The 16,064-nt window shown below is 39.7% G+C and overlaps 1 protein-coding gene across 1 annotated transcript in view; it reads right to left on the bottom strand.

The window, feature by feature from the left end:
- The window catches only part of eys (eyes shut homolog), a 133,916-nt gene that overhangs the window by 83,707 nt on the left and 34,145 nt on the right, over nucleotides 1-16,064 (bottom strand). The window contains exons 18-23 of the mRNA XM_029521794.1: nucleotides 15,664-15,777; nucleotides 14,743-14,856; nucleotides 11,414-11,611; nucleotides 9,626-9,747; nucleotides 5,947-6,068; nucleotides 4,896-5,155 (exon numbers count right to left, since the gene is read on the bottom strand). Of these exons, the coding sequence (XP_029377654.1) occupies nucleotides 4,896-5,155; nucleotides 5,947-6,068; nucleotides 9,626-9,747; nucleotides 11,414-11,611; nucleotides 14,743-14,856; nucleotides 15,664-15,777 (930 nt within the window). The remainder of the gene's footprint in view (nucleotides 1-4,895; nucleotides 5,156-5,946; nucleotides 6,069-9,625; nucleotides 9,748-11,413; nucleotides 11,612-14,742; nucleotides 14,857-15,663; nucleotides 15,778-16,064) is intronic.

The following is a 16,064-nucleotide window of genomic DNA, read 5'->3' as shown; positions in this document are numbered from 1 at the left end:
AACTGACCTGTAATCGCTGTGACTGAAAAGGTGCTAACGTGCCACAGATACTATATTTTTGTGCAATGAAGACAGATTTTGTGGCAGCGATGTGTATTTGCAGAGGGTTCTGCTGTTGTCCAGACCCGCTCTGAGCGACTTCTTCGGCAAACTGAGAAAGGACGGCCAAGCCTATTGACTGTGTACAGAACTCTGAATCAGCTGTAGCTCTGCCCTGTGCTGTGCATGTCCGTTTCATTTGTTGTGGTTGTCGGCCACTAACCCCTGCCCCCAACCTCTACCCTAAGTCTCCCATTTTCAGGTTGCTCTTCTATCAGCTTTGGCACTCCCTGCTGAGGCTCCTCATTAAGAGGAAAGTGGAACATCTGTGCTGGTCAGGCAAGATGACTTAGGCCTCCTGGTCAGGAGCGTGGCAGAGAATCACTGCTAGGAAGAACAAAAAACTTCCTGCTGGAGCCCTCTACAATCAAGAGAGGATGGCTGCTTCCTTGCTTTTTTTTTTCTTTTTTTCTTTTAAGAATAATCTTTCAGCTGGCTCTGGTTTTATTCTGGCCTCCAGGTTCTCACAGTATACCTTTGTAGACAAAATTTATTTCCATTGTAGCTGCTTTACAGACCCCTTTAACGCTACAGCACTCCCAGTCGGCACCTCATAATGGCTGCCTCTTAGATTTTGTTCAATTGATGAACACTGAACTTGCATCATCACCCTTTTTTGTGAACCTGAAATAGTCTAGAGAGAATTGTCTTGGGAAACCTATGGCTGCACTCCTGGTCTTTACCACAGCTTTTAAGAAAACTGATCATTAAAGGCAATGGTAAAGTGCTTATCTTTTATAAAAGTACTCTGTCAACTGCTATCGGATATTGTTTTAAGACTGGCCATAAAAAAAAATATGACAGTGACCATCCACTAAGAGATTATTAACATTGTCTCCTGGGCATCTTCACATTTGCTACAAGTGTCTCTTCAATCAACCACTAGCTAAAAAGTAGAATCCTGTCAGACTAAGTACCAGAAGAGAAGCAGAGATAAAGACGCGTTCAGATTCAGGATACAAAAAATGAAGAGATACTTCCCAGTTTGTTTGAATAATTGTTGTGACATTGCCCCGCCCGTTGCTTCCAGATTTTTGAGGCCATTTCCAGGATAGATATTTGAGAATTATAAAAACTAACCAATGATACATTTACTTGCTGCTATCCATCCATCTTCATCCCCTTATGCAGGGTCGGGCCTTTTGTTTTTTATCATTAACTGTCTTTTTTTGTTTGTTTGTTTTGACTATAACATCCTAATAATCAACAACAAACATGTCAGTACTCTCAGCTCGACACAGACTCCAGATAAGCTTGAGCCTTTCAAATGATCCATTTCACCCGAAATCACTAAACTGCAACTACAATTATCAGCTTCATGCTGTACATTTGGAAAATACAAGTCAAACAACTGTATTCCATAATACAGGCACCTTCATATCTGCCCTAAGGCATCTTTTACCGTGGCGCAGCTGCAGTGATTTCCAACTGTGCACATACACAAGCACCCAGACTGTCTGTATAGTGTCAACCGTGTGGGCTTGAGTGAGCTGCAGTTGGAAATGAGTAGCTTGTGGCATTTGCGATGTGCAGCAACAGCGGATATGCGCTGTGGTGCTTTAATTTCATTAGATGAGGTTCAGTATCTCAAAGTAAATTAGAGGTTTCTGGAGTTAAACATAACAACTACAAGTAGATGGGTGAGCCGGCTCCAGGGGGCACCCAAGTTTGTTGTTAGCGCACATTGCTGTAGGAGTGGACACTGTGCCAATTACACAACAAAGGTCTTAGCTGAAATTTGTCCATTTTTAAGTCATATCCATAATGGGTCTCCCTTTCCTTAATTCAGTAAGTTTCAAAACAAAAAATGTCTATACAGTCAAGGCAAAATAGTTCATAAGTATTGGTAGAGGCCACAGAAAAAATGTTTTTCAATGTTGCTCTTCTACAAGTTAACCTTCACAATATTCACTCTGTGGTGTCCATCTTTGGTGTGTGGGATGAGAGCTGCTTATGGCAGTAAATCTGGCAGACTCGGGCAGACAAATTCTAATTTAATTAGGCCTGGGAATAATGTAAAGCCTACACAATTTCCTTGACTGATAACCTACACTGAATGGGAAATAAAAAGTGAGGAAAATTGTTGTGCCGTGATCGGGCCATCGGTTGTATAACAGTTCTGTGTTTGTTGTGTTGTAGCTTTGTAGGATGGATTTATGGTGAATAATAATGGAGAGTAGTGAGAAGTGAAAACGACCAAGCCCACGCAAAGCTCTTGGTGTAATGTATGCAGCCAGCACCTAATTTCCTATTCCTCTCCAAGGAAGCCTTCTGAAACTAACCCAGCTGCTCTATTTATATCTAGCAACATCTTTTCATCTCTGCACTGACACAACCATTAGGTACAGCACAATCCCATAGCCGTGACCTTCATGTTGATAAATTGAATGTTAAAACATATTGTTTATAATTCCTCCGTAATTAGAGAGCTTACAGGGCATTTCAAATAAGCAGCCATTTTCATTGCTCTGTGCCTTCTGTTTTTCTTTTTTTTTGGTTAACATGAACTGGCAGAGCTTGTGAAGTGAAAATGAAAGAGATAAATGTGCTGAATTTCAGATGTGCATGTGTGTGTGTGAAAGAAAAACCCGAACAGATCAGATCGCTTATGTGTGTCTTATAATATATGTCTGTTTAGTATGGCGGGGAACATTTCAAGGTTTAAATATTCACTGGCTGTGGTTTCGACCCTGCTGTGTGAGTTTTTATCTTAGACGCAAGGATTACAACAGATGGGAACTGTGACAATGCACAATACAAGTTGTAAAGTATTTAGGCATATTTTTGCCAATTTGGTAAATCATGGTCATCGAACTACTTACTTAGCACATGAATTGGCAGCAAGAAGTGAATTTGGCTTCAACGGCAGACTGAGCTGTTTCTATTGACTGTTTGATCTCTCATTGTGAAATGCTGTTGTATATTCAGTGCCATAGACATGAATCTGAGTTGACTCGAACTACCTCAGCACTCTGGTGAAGGATGAAATTAAGAAGTTTGCACTTGATACACTCTGTGATACTAGTCCTGTACTCAAACAAGCTGCCAAAAGAAGCAGTCTTTGAATGCAGGGATTTGCTTCAGCACCAAGGACCCAAAAATAATTGCGTGAAAACATCCATAAAACATGTTTTGTATCCCTTTAGCCCGTGGATGTGTTGCCCCTTGGTTGCCATAATATCATGGAAAGGGAAAAATTGGAAATAAACACGTTGTAGTCAGTTTTATATATCGATTGCAAAGCTTAATTTTCTTGCTAATAATATTTAGGCCTACCAATAACTGAACAATACTTATTTTCTTAATATGCATATGGTCAAGTATATCAACATTTATTAGATTACTGTGCATGGAGCATGCTGAAACACTTAAAGGCTGCAATGGAACAAACATTCACAGTGGATTTATAGTTTGACACATTTTTTATGGCAACATATTTATGCATAATTGATATGCCTTGTATGTAAAATCATGTTTTAATTATAGCTTACCTATGTTTTGCTTCTAAAGCACCAGGAGGATCACACATGATGACGCACATTATAACATTAATTAGTTTATGTATTCAAGGTAAGCAGACGCCACACCAGAACTAGAAAGGTGCAAGCAGATCATCTTTCGGCTCGACACCCAGAAACAACACAGCCAAGTAGGAGAGAGATCCCGCTACGCCCTCAGGCCTTTGTTGAGCTTATTGTCAGTACTCTTTCTATGACCATTACATGGTAAATGGCAAGAGGCAGGGTTAAAAGGTCTTTCCTTATTTGCCGTGGGGAGGGGAGTTAATGGATTTACCCAGATGACTTGTTTGGACAGTTAATGAGTGAACGAAAGGAAAATGAGCAACAACATTATGCAAAAGAGAAATAACTATTTTGCAGGGAATTGAATTCAATGACATGCCAAGTGTTTTAAGTGCCGATAAGTACACATTTGGTTAATGGGATGTAGCCAGAGTAAATGCAGGCTTTAGGTGATATTGTTTTGTACAGCAATAATTTAATTGAACACAGTGCCGGGTGGCCTGGGCCAGACTGTTTGAGCCGAAGGATAACCAGGTGGCAGCATGGTAGTGCCTACATACTAAAGTTAGTACACAAATGTGAAGTACAACTCAGCTTGTTTTAGCTGTTCTTAGTTATTTGGAGTTATGTAATCAGGACAAACACAGACCAAAATAAAGTATTAGACAAGTCACTCCAATACGAAGTAAAAAGGCTCAAAGTCAGCTTTTCCGTTACCCTTTGTTCAAAAAGTTGAATGAAAAAACAGCCCGTGACCCGACCCCAGGTAAGTGAATGAAGATGGATGGATAAAATAATTTATTTATTCTTTATTCTTTTTTCAACATATAATCAGGAAATGGCCAGATTCCAGCTGTAGTACTCCTCCCAGATAGCAGCAGAGCATGAAATAAAGTTTGTAATTTTTTTTTTTTTTTTGCTTGACTCGATCATGTTAAATCCTCCTTGTAGGAAGACCTTTACTGTATTTATGTGCCACATTTTTTCAGTGTCAGGGCTCGTCTGTGATGATAGTGTAACTTTTTGGAACAGCTCATAGTTTTCAGAGAAGAGATACAAACGATACATGCTTAACTGTGACAGGAATATTTTTCATCTTCTTGCGAGAACCTATCTATGCTGCAAACGCTTAACTTGTGATTTTTTCATTGCTTTATTTTGTAATTTTTAAAGCCTAATCTCCTTATAGTAACCTACTGCACAACATGATGTAGTTACACTTGAAAATAAAAAGTGGTATTAGCATAAAGCTGTGCCGCAGTGTTCACTCACCAGCTGGGCATCTGCAGTAGGCAGTTCCATTGGAGCGTGTCAGGCAGGTGGAGTTGTGCAGGCACGGATTGTGGGAGGGGTCGCAGGGGTCATAAGGCCGGTTGCACAGGGGGCCGCTGAAGAAGGGGGGACAGGTGCAGGAGAATTCCCCTGGTATGTCTGACTCCTGACACTGAGCTCCATTTAGACAGGGCCCAGAATCACATTCATCCACATCCTCTGCACAGTCCACACCTGTCCACCCCGGTGAGCACAAACACCTTGGACAAACCGGAGAGAGGATGTGTTACTGCAGACTCTGTAAACCCTAACCGCTAAATAATTCATGGGACTATATATATATATATATGTACATGAATATATCTTGCACGCTTCTATACAAACTGTAGTATTTCTACTCTGTGTCGTTACTACCCTCCTGGATATTTGTTCTCTACAGACAGTGTTTGGGATTTTACAGGTTAATTTTACAACTGGTCAGAGCGGCTTTTAATTCTGGGCAGCCGAATGTAGGACACACGAGGTTAGAGCACTGAGTGGGGATTAAGTGTATGAATGTTGAGATAGAGACAGAGAGCGGCGGGGAGAGAGTGAGATAGAGAGACGGGAGGGGCGGCACTGAAGTATCTTCTCTTAAAGCAGGTGACTGTTCCACTTGGTGGCAGTGAGTACCCGAGCACTACCAACCACTCCACAACGCATTCCTTTCCATCCCCCAACTTTTCCACCTGAAGCAGTTTCACATCACCCCAGCGGGAGGAGACAGTGTGTGTCTGTGGGGTGGGTGAGGGGGGTGGGTGGTGGGAGGGGGGGTTATTAGCTGAAGCAGATACACCAGCTTTTTCCTCCAATGAGTCACAGATCCCCTGAAACCTTTTCATGCTGTGAGCCATTGATTGACTCATTTGTTTTACCTGCCATCTGCAATTCATTATCTCCGCTGCCAGTGGAAGGACATATTGCTATCTCTGAGCAGCTTCTTTTTCCGCACTTATTAAGTGGGTGATGCACCTCGTGAGGACAGTGCCCTCGAGCCAGCTCAAACACCTACTTGTAGCCGTTGAGAAGGTCTGTGCAGGTGGCGTTGTTTTTGCAGGGATGCGATAAACATTCATCAATTTCTTGTTGGCAGTACTCCCCCTCCCAGCCAGGATGGCAAAAGCACTCATAACTCTGAAATGCACACACACAAAAAAAGATACGAGCTGTATTAAATTAACAGTGAAATATATCAACACCTTAAATCTACATTTGTCTTGTTATAGTATGTTAAGCTAGTTATAGTCATATTTATTAAAAAACAAAAAAACACACTCCTTTAAGCTATTACCATACTATATAGAAATTGTTAATTATATTTATATGACGCACTCAGAAGGTATTATGCTACTTATTTCTTCACTTTATTTAAACCCGTTATAACAAATGCAACAATGCTTAATGTACTTGATCAAATTTTCATCAAAAAATCTGCAGAATAAAACCTCCCACTCGGAAATTAAAAGAAAAAAAAAAAAAAAAAAAAGAAAATTTCTTGCGGAAATCTGTTTAAACTGTGGAAGAGTCATGCTTGTCTTAAATTTTCACATTACTGCTATGCAGATGTATTCCTCCTACCACCCACCCCCTGGATAAAATACAAGCCTGTTTCTTTCTGTGCCATTCAAGGTATGCGGTGCAAGCCTTTCTTATCAGGCATTCAATATTACCACTGCATATTCTCTCTGGAGAGGAAATTTCATAGGCAAGTAAGCATTCAAAATATGTTTCATTAAGATTTGTCAGCATTTCTCTTTAGAGCCAATGAATACATTGCGTCTACTGTATGTTAAAAAGAAACTGTACATATGCAAGCACATGCTCGCGCGCACACACACACACACACTTAAATAAACAGCTACATATATTTTCCTATCCTTCTTAATCTTTTCCGTTTTTTTCTTTCCTCCAGTCGATGGATATGGATCACTTGTTCTTTATTTCATCATTGCAATCTACTTTATGATAATTAATCATGACATTGGAGATGAATGGTTTGTTTGGACGAGTTTCATTTACTTCCTCTTTGCGCACATGATGAAGGTTGTCATATGGTCGAGGGCTTTTTTTTTTTTTTTTCCTCTCCCCTGGACTTTTCATTGCCAACATCCCACCTAAAAGGTCCTGGGTGCTGCAGGATGAATGCATGCTAATATGTATTTCATACACTGGAGGGGAGCCGTTAAACTTTGTCTGATATAATTTGTACACTGTGGGGCCTACGGTTGTGGAGAGAAAATGCCGTCATCTTGTGATAAATTAGATACCTCCAGGAGACTCCAATTCCTTACCCCTGGCAATAGAACATAATCTCATTTTTGCTGCTAAGTCACCTTCAGGGACTGCAATTCTCCAAAATAAGCTAAAGCTCTGTGGGACACAGTGTTCAGAGAGAGCAATGGCTGCAATGTAAACAAGCCTATATGAAGGGTTTTCCAAATCTCTCCTTATTTGACTGATGAGAAGGAAAAAAAACTAACAAAAAACACACAAACTGGTGAAACAGAACAGCAGGACTTGAAAAATAATGGCTGAAATTTCATTACATCACTCATATCACAGCTCATTTCTTTTTTACGCAGTGTGTCCTTTTGTGTTTGGATTTGGAGGGTTCAGCTTATCCTTGAAAATTACACTGAAATGTTTCAAAGAGGACTCTGTGCTGGGGCAGTTTTGAAAGCTTAGAATTCCTTGTAGACTGCCAGGAGGAAAAAGGACATTTGTCCTTCAGATATCCAAAAATGACTACAGTAGCACTTTCCATAAAAGACGCGTCTTGATAACAGCAAAAGTACACACCAGCTTACCTCTTGTTTATGGATACAAAAGCTCTACAATAAAGACCACAATTAGTTGACTAGACAAGCTGATTTTGAAACTCGAAGCACGGTTCTGACTCTTATTAGTTTTGATGAACAGTTAATATGCTAAATCAAATACGGATCGTTATTTCATCAGTTGCTGTGGAAGAAGGTCACGGAGAACGCCTAAGTTTAAAAAATCTGATTTTGAGATGTTGAAGTTTGGTATTCAAACTGTATTCACATTAGTCTAAAAACAACTCGATGATTACACCATTGCTACTGCGCTGATGAGAGGGTTATGAAATACATGTAAGAAAACACTTCTTTCTTCATTTTTTTTTTTTTTTTTTGGAAACCATTCTGCCTCTACAGGCCGCCCAAACGATCTCATCTTTCTTACATTTATTATGCACTAATTTTTGAGGGCACAGATATATTTTAAACAAGAATATTAAGTCTGGAGTATAAGTTATTCATCTTTGCCAGAATATTAAATAAAAAAAAAACAAGAAACAAACCCAAAGACTTTATCTATGACACATCTGTTTTACTACTGCAATCTGTTAGAAAATAAGCAGCTGTTGGGAAAAAAGGCCCCTGGTACTCATTGCACAGTTTGTGAGCAGCATGCAGCTCCCAAGGCCTTTTTGCAGCTGCAACAGATCAATGTTATTGGCTTAAAAAAATACTTGAATTACGACAGAAATAGAGCTGCCCCTTGCAGAAAGTAAACTCTTAAGTTGATTTTTTCTATACCCAAGTGTGGGCATCATGATAGGTAGACATCAATCCTGAAAGACTGAAACACACACACACACACACACACACACACACACACACAACGTCCTAAAAAGAAAATCGCCTGATCTTTGATGAACAACTTAATGCCCGGATTTTTCTAAACTTGTTTTCATTTATTGCTTCAGCAAGCACTCACTGAGAATCACCTGACGCTGTAGCCAAAAGGCAAACCAAGCCTGCCTTTTGTTTTCAAATAACGTCCATCAACTGAGACTTAACTACATCAGGTTAGCCATGGCCGTGCGAGCTATGGCCAATGAGCTGTGCTGTAAGTGCTCTGTCTAGTTCCGCAGCAAGACGCACTAAGTCGTGACATTTTGGCATTGACAAGTATAATTTCCTCAAAAAATGCCGTTAATGTAGGGGCGCTAATGGAAGGTGAGGCGGCTACATGAAAACCTCATGAAAAACTATTCACTTTGAAGCTTTTTAAGCTTTTTAAGCACTTATACATATATCTAGTTATCTGGATGCTAATCCCAGACCAAAAAAAATCTTTTTAAATCTGATTCACTTTTTCTAGGTTTGAAATAAAAATTGGACTCATTCAAAAAGAGGGACACTAATGAATATGAATTTCATATTGTAGAGTCTCGATACTCTGCTGCAGTTTTGGTTATTTTGGCTCATTGGAAAAGTCTATCGGGAAACACAACTGTGAGGGGCATTAGAAAAGATGATTAGGCATTTTCTGTTTCTTTCTTAAGCCAGAAACATTAAAGTTGGCCAGCAGGAACAAAGAAATCAGGCAGTTTGTCTACACACCTGATCGTAGCCCACCTGTAGCAGATGGGAAGTCCATGTATGCATTTTGTTCCTTTAAATTATACACTAGTACTTATCTTTTTGAACCATCATTTGTTATGTATTTTACAGAAATGCTTTTTAAATGTTCACTGCAGGACAGTCATCAAATGTAATAGGCAGTACCATATGTGATTCAAGTCTGTCAATATTTTATGAAATCTCTTGTGTTTTTCAATGAGATACCAAATGTAGCAATTTACAGGCCACTGGACAATTTTCAAGCCTTTCAGGGGCCATTATATCACTCTGTTATACTGCCAAACAGAAATGTCTACTCACCAGATGGAGGTCCTTACAAACAGAGTTAGGACTGCACAAACTGTTCACACAGTCGTCGACGCCTTGCTCACACCTCAGCCCAGCATAACCAGGACTGCAAAGGCAATAAAAGCCATCTACAACTGAGAGAGGATCATTAGGACAGTTACAGCATGTTGCATCATAAATTAACTCACTCAGCTATCAGGTCATACGTCCTTAGACAGGTAAGCATGAAGCATAATCACTCCAAGTGGTTGATTGCATTATTCTTAAAAAAAGAAATTACAGTTGGAGTGTTCTGCTGTATCAGTCAGAGCTGGAATTGCTGAATCTGTGTGACCGCTAAAAACTCCCTCTCATCAGTCTGACGAAGTGGGACGCAGTAACCACCTTTAAATGAACCTGTCTGGAATGGCTGTTGAGTCCTCTTCTCACCTATCACTTTTCTCATCCACCGGCTGTCCGTTGCGACGCGCTGACTGAGTGGGGGGAGCAGTGCAGCAAAGGAGAAAACCCCATTCGAGGGTCATTCTTTATTCAGATGTTACAAATGTGCCTATTTCTTCCATCAGAAGTTAGAATCTCCCAAATCTAATAATGCATTCCTTCCTCTGGTTAATTATTAATGATGTTAAAGAGGGATGCTTCACTCTGTTTCTCCAACACAACACTGGTGTACAGGCAGCCACTGACAGAGGTAATTGCAGTTCTTACAGGAGTGAATTTATTACTTCCCCAGTCAGGGTCCCAGGATTCTTCATTATCCCAAAGATTTACCACGTAATCTACGCTGTCACTCTGTCTTGGTGCGTGTAGCTGCTATTACTCTCATTAAATGCTTTAGGTCCTGGGTGGCAGCAGCATTACTCATCTCAGCCACTGTGGCTATGCAGTGGTCTCCCTGGTGGCTGGCTGGCTGGCTGGCTGGCTGCTGAGCGCTGGCCAATAGGTCCTCGAGGCCTGCTTCACTAACCTTAGGCGAACTGGCTGCACTCAAGATTAGTCAAGACAGCTGGCTGAGGGCTACTGTAGCACCGTGAGGGGCAGGATAGCCTTACACAGTGATCCACTGCCATCGCTGCTTTGTTCCGGCATGAGCCAGATGAAACAACATTGGCAGGATTTCAGAAATGCTGCGAAGGCTGAACGTTAATACCGCAGCGCAAATATTTAGCTACTGAGAAATCTACTGCGAGTGTGTACAAGTGGTGCAAAGTAACCGTGCGTATCGAAAGGGTTCGGTTTAGTTTCAGCTCAGGAACCTGCTTCCAGTTTTTGTCCTTTACAATGAATGTACACCTACCAACTGACTGTAGGGAATGCTGAACAGTTTATTTGAACAAGTGAGGCGTTTGATAATTCCAGATAATTGATAGATAAGTAAAAAGGACAGATGAGAGATGGAGCAAAAGAGGGTAAATCCTTATTGGATAGGCACAGGAAAAATGTAAACACATTCTGCCTTGAACTTCGATTTTATTAATTTTGTCATTTATCGTTTATTATTCACATAACACAATTGAAACTTACTTGACTCCCTTTTACAGATGTGTTGAGAAACGGATAAAGTCTAAACCAGCAGGTAATGTCCTAGATATTCACATCAGATGGAAGAACTCCACTATCATAACACACTCATTAGCTACAAGGACGACCCAATTAAAAAGTGCTCGTGGACAGAACAAAATTTGACACATTCGCTGCATATATTTGTGTGTCTATGTGTGGCTGTGAAAGTGACAGATGCTTTGCCTCCATCTTGACAGTGCGCTATTAAGTATGTTGGCAAGATAAAGTGTTTCATACCATCATAGCAGAAGCCGTGAAGACAGGGGCTGGAGCTGCACTCATCTACATTGATTTCACAGCGGGGGCCAGTGAAGCCCCGACGACAGTGGCAGCGGAAACCTAAAGGAAAACGGTCCTGATCCAACTCCTCCACACACACTGCGCCGTTCTCACAGGGATTACCGGACTCACAGGGTAAGAACTCACAATTATGACCTGGAGTGAGGCAAAGAAAAATACATAAGACCACCATGTAGCAGACAAGTATCTGTGTAAAAATGCAAAAGAAAGGTTTAGCTTTTGTTACACATTTCCTTAAATGCTTAATTTTGGTAGATTACGTGCTTTGTTAGGCTTTTACCCTGAACAGAGACAAGTGAGGTGAAAGAAATAAAGAAAATTTGACAAGGGTTGCAATAGAAAGTTAATTGGCTACATTTGAAATACTGGAATTTTCCACTCAGAAAGACAGTCATACTGTTAAAAGTGCATATTTGGGTAATTAAAATTAATCACTGCTGGACTCATTAGATTTATTTAAGTGGCTGAACATCAGAAATTAAATGTCTGATGCTATTACAGTACCTAAATATTACAATATCATACTGTGCTTGTGACAAATTAATTTATACATGAATAAGCTCTGTCTTTAGTTCTGATCGGCAATTGGGTTCTGAACTGATGTAAAAGCTCATCACTAGCTGTCAACCAGTCAGTTTCATTAAAATATGTTTGCTGCAAATTGCCATTTGCAAGATTAAAATTGTTCTTTGTTAGTTACTTTGTTTCAGCAACCTGCTACAGAGAAATGAAAATGCCAAGAATTATCATATTCGAGGTCATGCACGAAGCAAACATCTGTGAAAAACAATCACTCCTTTTGAGCGCAAATGAGAAAACGCATGAAAGAAAAACAAAGTAAATGACAGAAAGTGCATCTTTTAAAGTATTATTTTGGTGACTTTTTGTGCCTTTATTCAGACTTTAAATGGCAGAGGTGCCAACAGGAAGCAGAGAGAGGGGGGGGGGGGGGGGGGGGGGGATGAGATGCAGCATACGTCCCCCCAGTCAGAGTTGAACCTGGGACCCCGCAAAAATGTGGCGTGCATGCTAACCACCAAACTTCCTGCACTGCCAGAAAGTGCATTCCTAAATATAAACTGTCACGCAAGTGCTGAACATCAGTTAAAACAGGAAATGCACGTGTAATGTACAAATGTGTAAACAGAAACTGTGTATATAACCAATCATGCAAACTTGGTTTACCCTTGCTAATATTCTAATTACAATTTATGGGAAACAATTATACAAGCAAAATGTTGAGGAAAAAATAAATAAAAGCCGTAAATTGACAAATTCACAAAGTTTGGTGGAGATATTCAAGTTTGGGACTTCCTGACTGTTTTCCAGTCAGGTTGTGAACCACGGCACGGTCTTCCACAGCTTCTTAATGGAGTTAAGCCTGAACCTGGTACATAAGCTACGTTAGCTGAAAAAGACCTGACAACACCATTATGTTGTATTTTCAAATATTTACCAAACAAGTCATTGTATAAGATGGAAGGGCCGATATTGAAGCTTGTTTAAGAAACATTTTGATATAAACTGAAGCAAAGGAATGTAATTTGAACGGGCTGACAGACCTGCCAATCTAAGAATCAACAAGCCACTCTCAAGCTGTTGGCGCTCTCACTAACTCCAGGACTGTAACACAGAAAACGCTTTGCTTTATTATCATACCAAGTAAAAATGTGCATTATAAATGTGGATACTAGCTGCAAGTATTTGTTAAAGGAGGTTTTTATTTTCCTTAGACGCAATGCTTCTCAAATGTCTGAGATGTACCTAACAATACAGATGAGTAGCGAATCGGCTTCACAAACAAACATGTTTAGTTGTCCCGTATTGCAAACACATTGTTTTTTGCTTATTGTGCATAATTAGGCAGCATACTGTGGTCTGTGGCTTTAATATTAGAAAAACAAAAATGGACATAGACTCTCAGATCATCAGCTCTTTGAAGCAGAGTCCATCGCAGAGTATTGTTGTATTTGATTTTACTCACAGTTCCCTCAATCTATGACAAGGTACCACATCATGAAGCAGCCACTTCCATGCCTTACAGCGTAAACACCGTTTCACGGGTAATTGACCGTGTCGCATTTCTGGTGAAAATTCTTTAGTCCTTTGAATTACAGTTGAAGACTTCCAGTTTTATTTTCATCATAGCTTGAAATCTTTCCCCTTACACTGTTGGCAGGTCTTTGAAGTACCTTTTTGTAAATTCCACACGCCTTTTCTGGAGTCATTTCCTCCAGGACACTCTGCGGGAAAGCCCAGATTTGTGAAGTGCTGTCCTAACTGTTGTCCTCACAGGAAGCCCTCACAGCCACTGAGCTCATTGGTTTGTCTGAGTTCGAACCTGCTCCTTCGTTGCTCTTTTAGAAGCGCATGTGACTGGCAAGGCTATATGACAACTTCACTGTTTTTTTTTCTTGCACAACTCTTTATGGTGAAGCCTTTCTTATGAAACCTCGTTGCTAAAATTGTCGCTGCTGGCAATTTAATAGTTGGTGCGTGAAAATGTCAAGCTGCGGATGTTTTGGTGTAAATCTCATCAATATCATCAATTGCAATATTTAAGACAAGCCGTGCTAAAAGAAAAGTCATACAATTTTTCTTCCATATTATTACTAAATGCAGATACAGCTTAGTATATTACAAACCTACGAATTTATTTGAATTAAGTATTTATGCTTATTTCTAAGAAAATTTGCATATTGTGTTCATTCATTCCAGTAGCACACTTTAATATACTATCAGTGTAATGATTCATTGTATTTCTTGTGATACTTTCCACATGCTGCTACCGTTGTGTTGCTGTGTCAAATTCAATTTCTTCTAAGGGGAATAAATTAAGGCACATTTTTTTAAGACAAGAATAATTGGGAGTGAGATTATGAGTCATCATGAAAACTAAAGCTGTGCTTTGGCTGAAAGCAGTGATCATCTGTCCTTAGCTTTTCCCTTATCACATCTTGTCCTCTCTTGCAAAGTTGGGGGGTGGGGGGGGGTTCAGAATCTGTGTCACTATTATTAAAATCAACATTTCTTTTAACTGCAAAGCTCCCACCGCTTGCCAAATGATGGAAATTGACAGTTTTGTGGCAAAAGCACCTACCACAAATTACATTTCCCTAATTACTCAAGCTTTCTTTATTTAACTACGGATACTAAATGAAGATGTACTCCTTTCATTGAGACACATGGATGTGAGTTCAGACAGGTGAAAATAATAGTATTTTAATTAACTTTACTTTTGTCCCCATTCCCTCAGTGCTCATTACCTTTAAATGGAGCCACACATTGGCAGAAGTAATTACCAGGCTGGTCAATGCAAGTGGCTCCATTCTTGCAGGGAGATGAAGCACACTCATCAATGTCAAGTTCACACTTTGTACCTTTGACAGAAAAGAGCACAGATTGATGAATATGTTATATTGAAAGGTCACTGACATTAATGTTTGGCAGTTAAAAGCAAATCAATTTGTAGTGTAGGTGCTGTAAGATAAATCAGGATAGAAACGAAGCTTTTCTTGTGTTGTCCATACTAGAGGCTTGTTAGCATCACTGTGGAGCAACCACAGTCTTTAATATGTTGTATAAACAGGAGTTGGACAAGAAGCTCCTTTTTGTTCATAGACTCCAGCATTGTAGTTCACATTAATGTACATAAGCTATTCTCTGTGGGACGACTTAGTGCTCATTGAGAAACGGTTAAAATATTTTTTTATGTCTGGCTTTTACAGGTAGAAATGCATTATCGCTGTTTTAACGGAGTCATTATTCCTCTTCATACGTCACAGCACCGCATGTGGGGAAATAATTATTCTTCATGACTTCAAAATGACATTACAGCAGTCCGCCATCTCTGCACTACTTCAAGGAGCTGCTGATGGCCATTGACTTTACTTCAAAGCATACCAGGCAACACATCATTTGCAAACAAAGATGTCATTATTTGAACATGTTGTTGGTGACAGAAGGAACAAAAATAAAGCAGAAAATGATTTCCCACGTGCACATGGTGACTTCTGTGATATTTACCATCATCCCAATTTGAAATAAACACTTCAGCAAGACAGGATTTGGGAATTAGCAGTTGCAGTAGGCTAATGATATAGTATATGCTTGTGGGTACGTGTAATTAACATATGTAAAAAACAAATAATAAATAAATATAAACATATATATATATTCTCACTAACCTGTAAAACCTTGCTCACAGACACATCCATAGCCATGAGCAAGGTCAACACATGTGGCATTGTTCAGGCAGGGAGAGGATGTGCACTCATCTATGTTGACTTCACAATAATCCCCTGTAAAGACACGATAATAAAAAGAGTCAATCAAAAAAGGGACTTTAGCTCTGATTTGTAACATGTTATGACTCATGCTCAATTTTAAACTTTCCCTCAACTTAATAAAATATATGTTGGAATTGTTGGATCACTGGTGACACTTTGTGAGTCCCACGTCTTCAGTGTTTTAGACAGTTGTCACAAAAATTATGTTAAACAGATATTTCACATGCACACTTTGCAACACAGACAAATTTAACTTGACACTGATATTTTTTTTGAATTTTTACTAAATGGGGAGGGTT

The sequence above is a fragment of the Echeneis naucrates genome, chromosome 15, assembly GCF_900963305.1.
Source record: "Echeneis naucrates chromosome 15, fEcheNa1.1, whole genome shotgun sequence".
Lineage (NCBI taxonomy): Eukaryota > Metazoa > Chordata > Actinopteri > Carangiformes > Echeneidae > Echeneis > Echeneis naucrates.
Note: the sequence above shows the minus strand (reverse complement) of the source record. Positions and strands in the feature narration are given on the sequence as shown.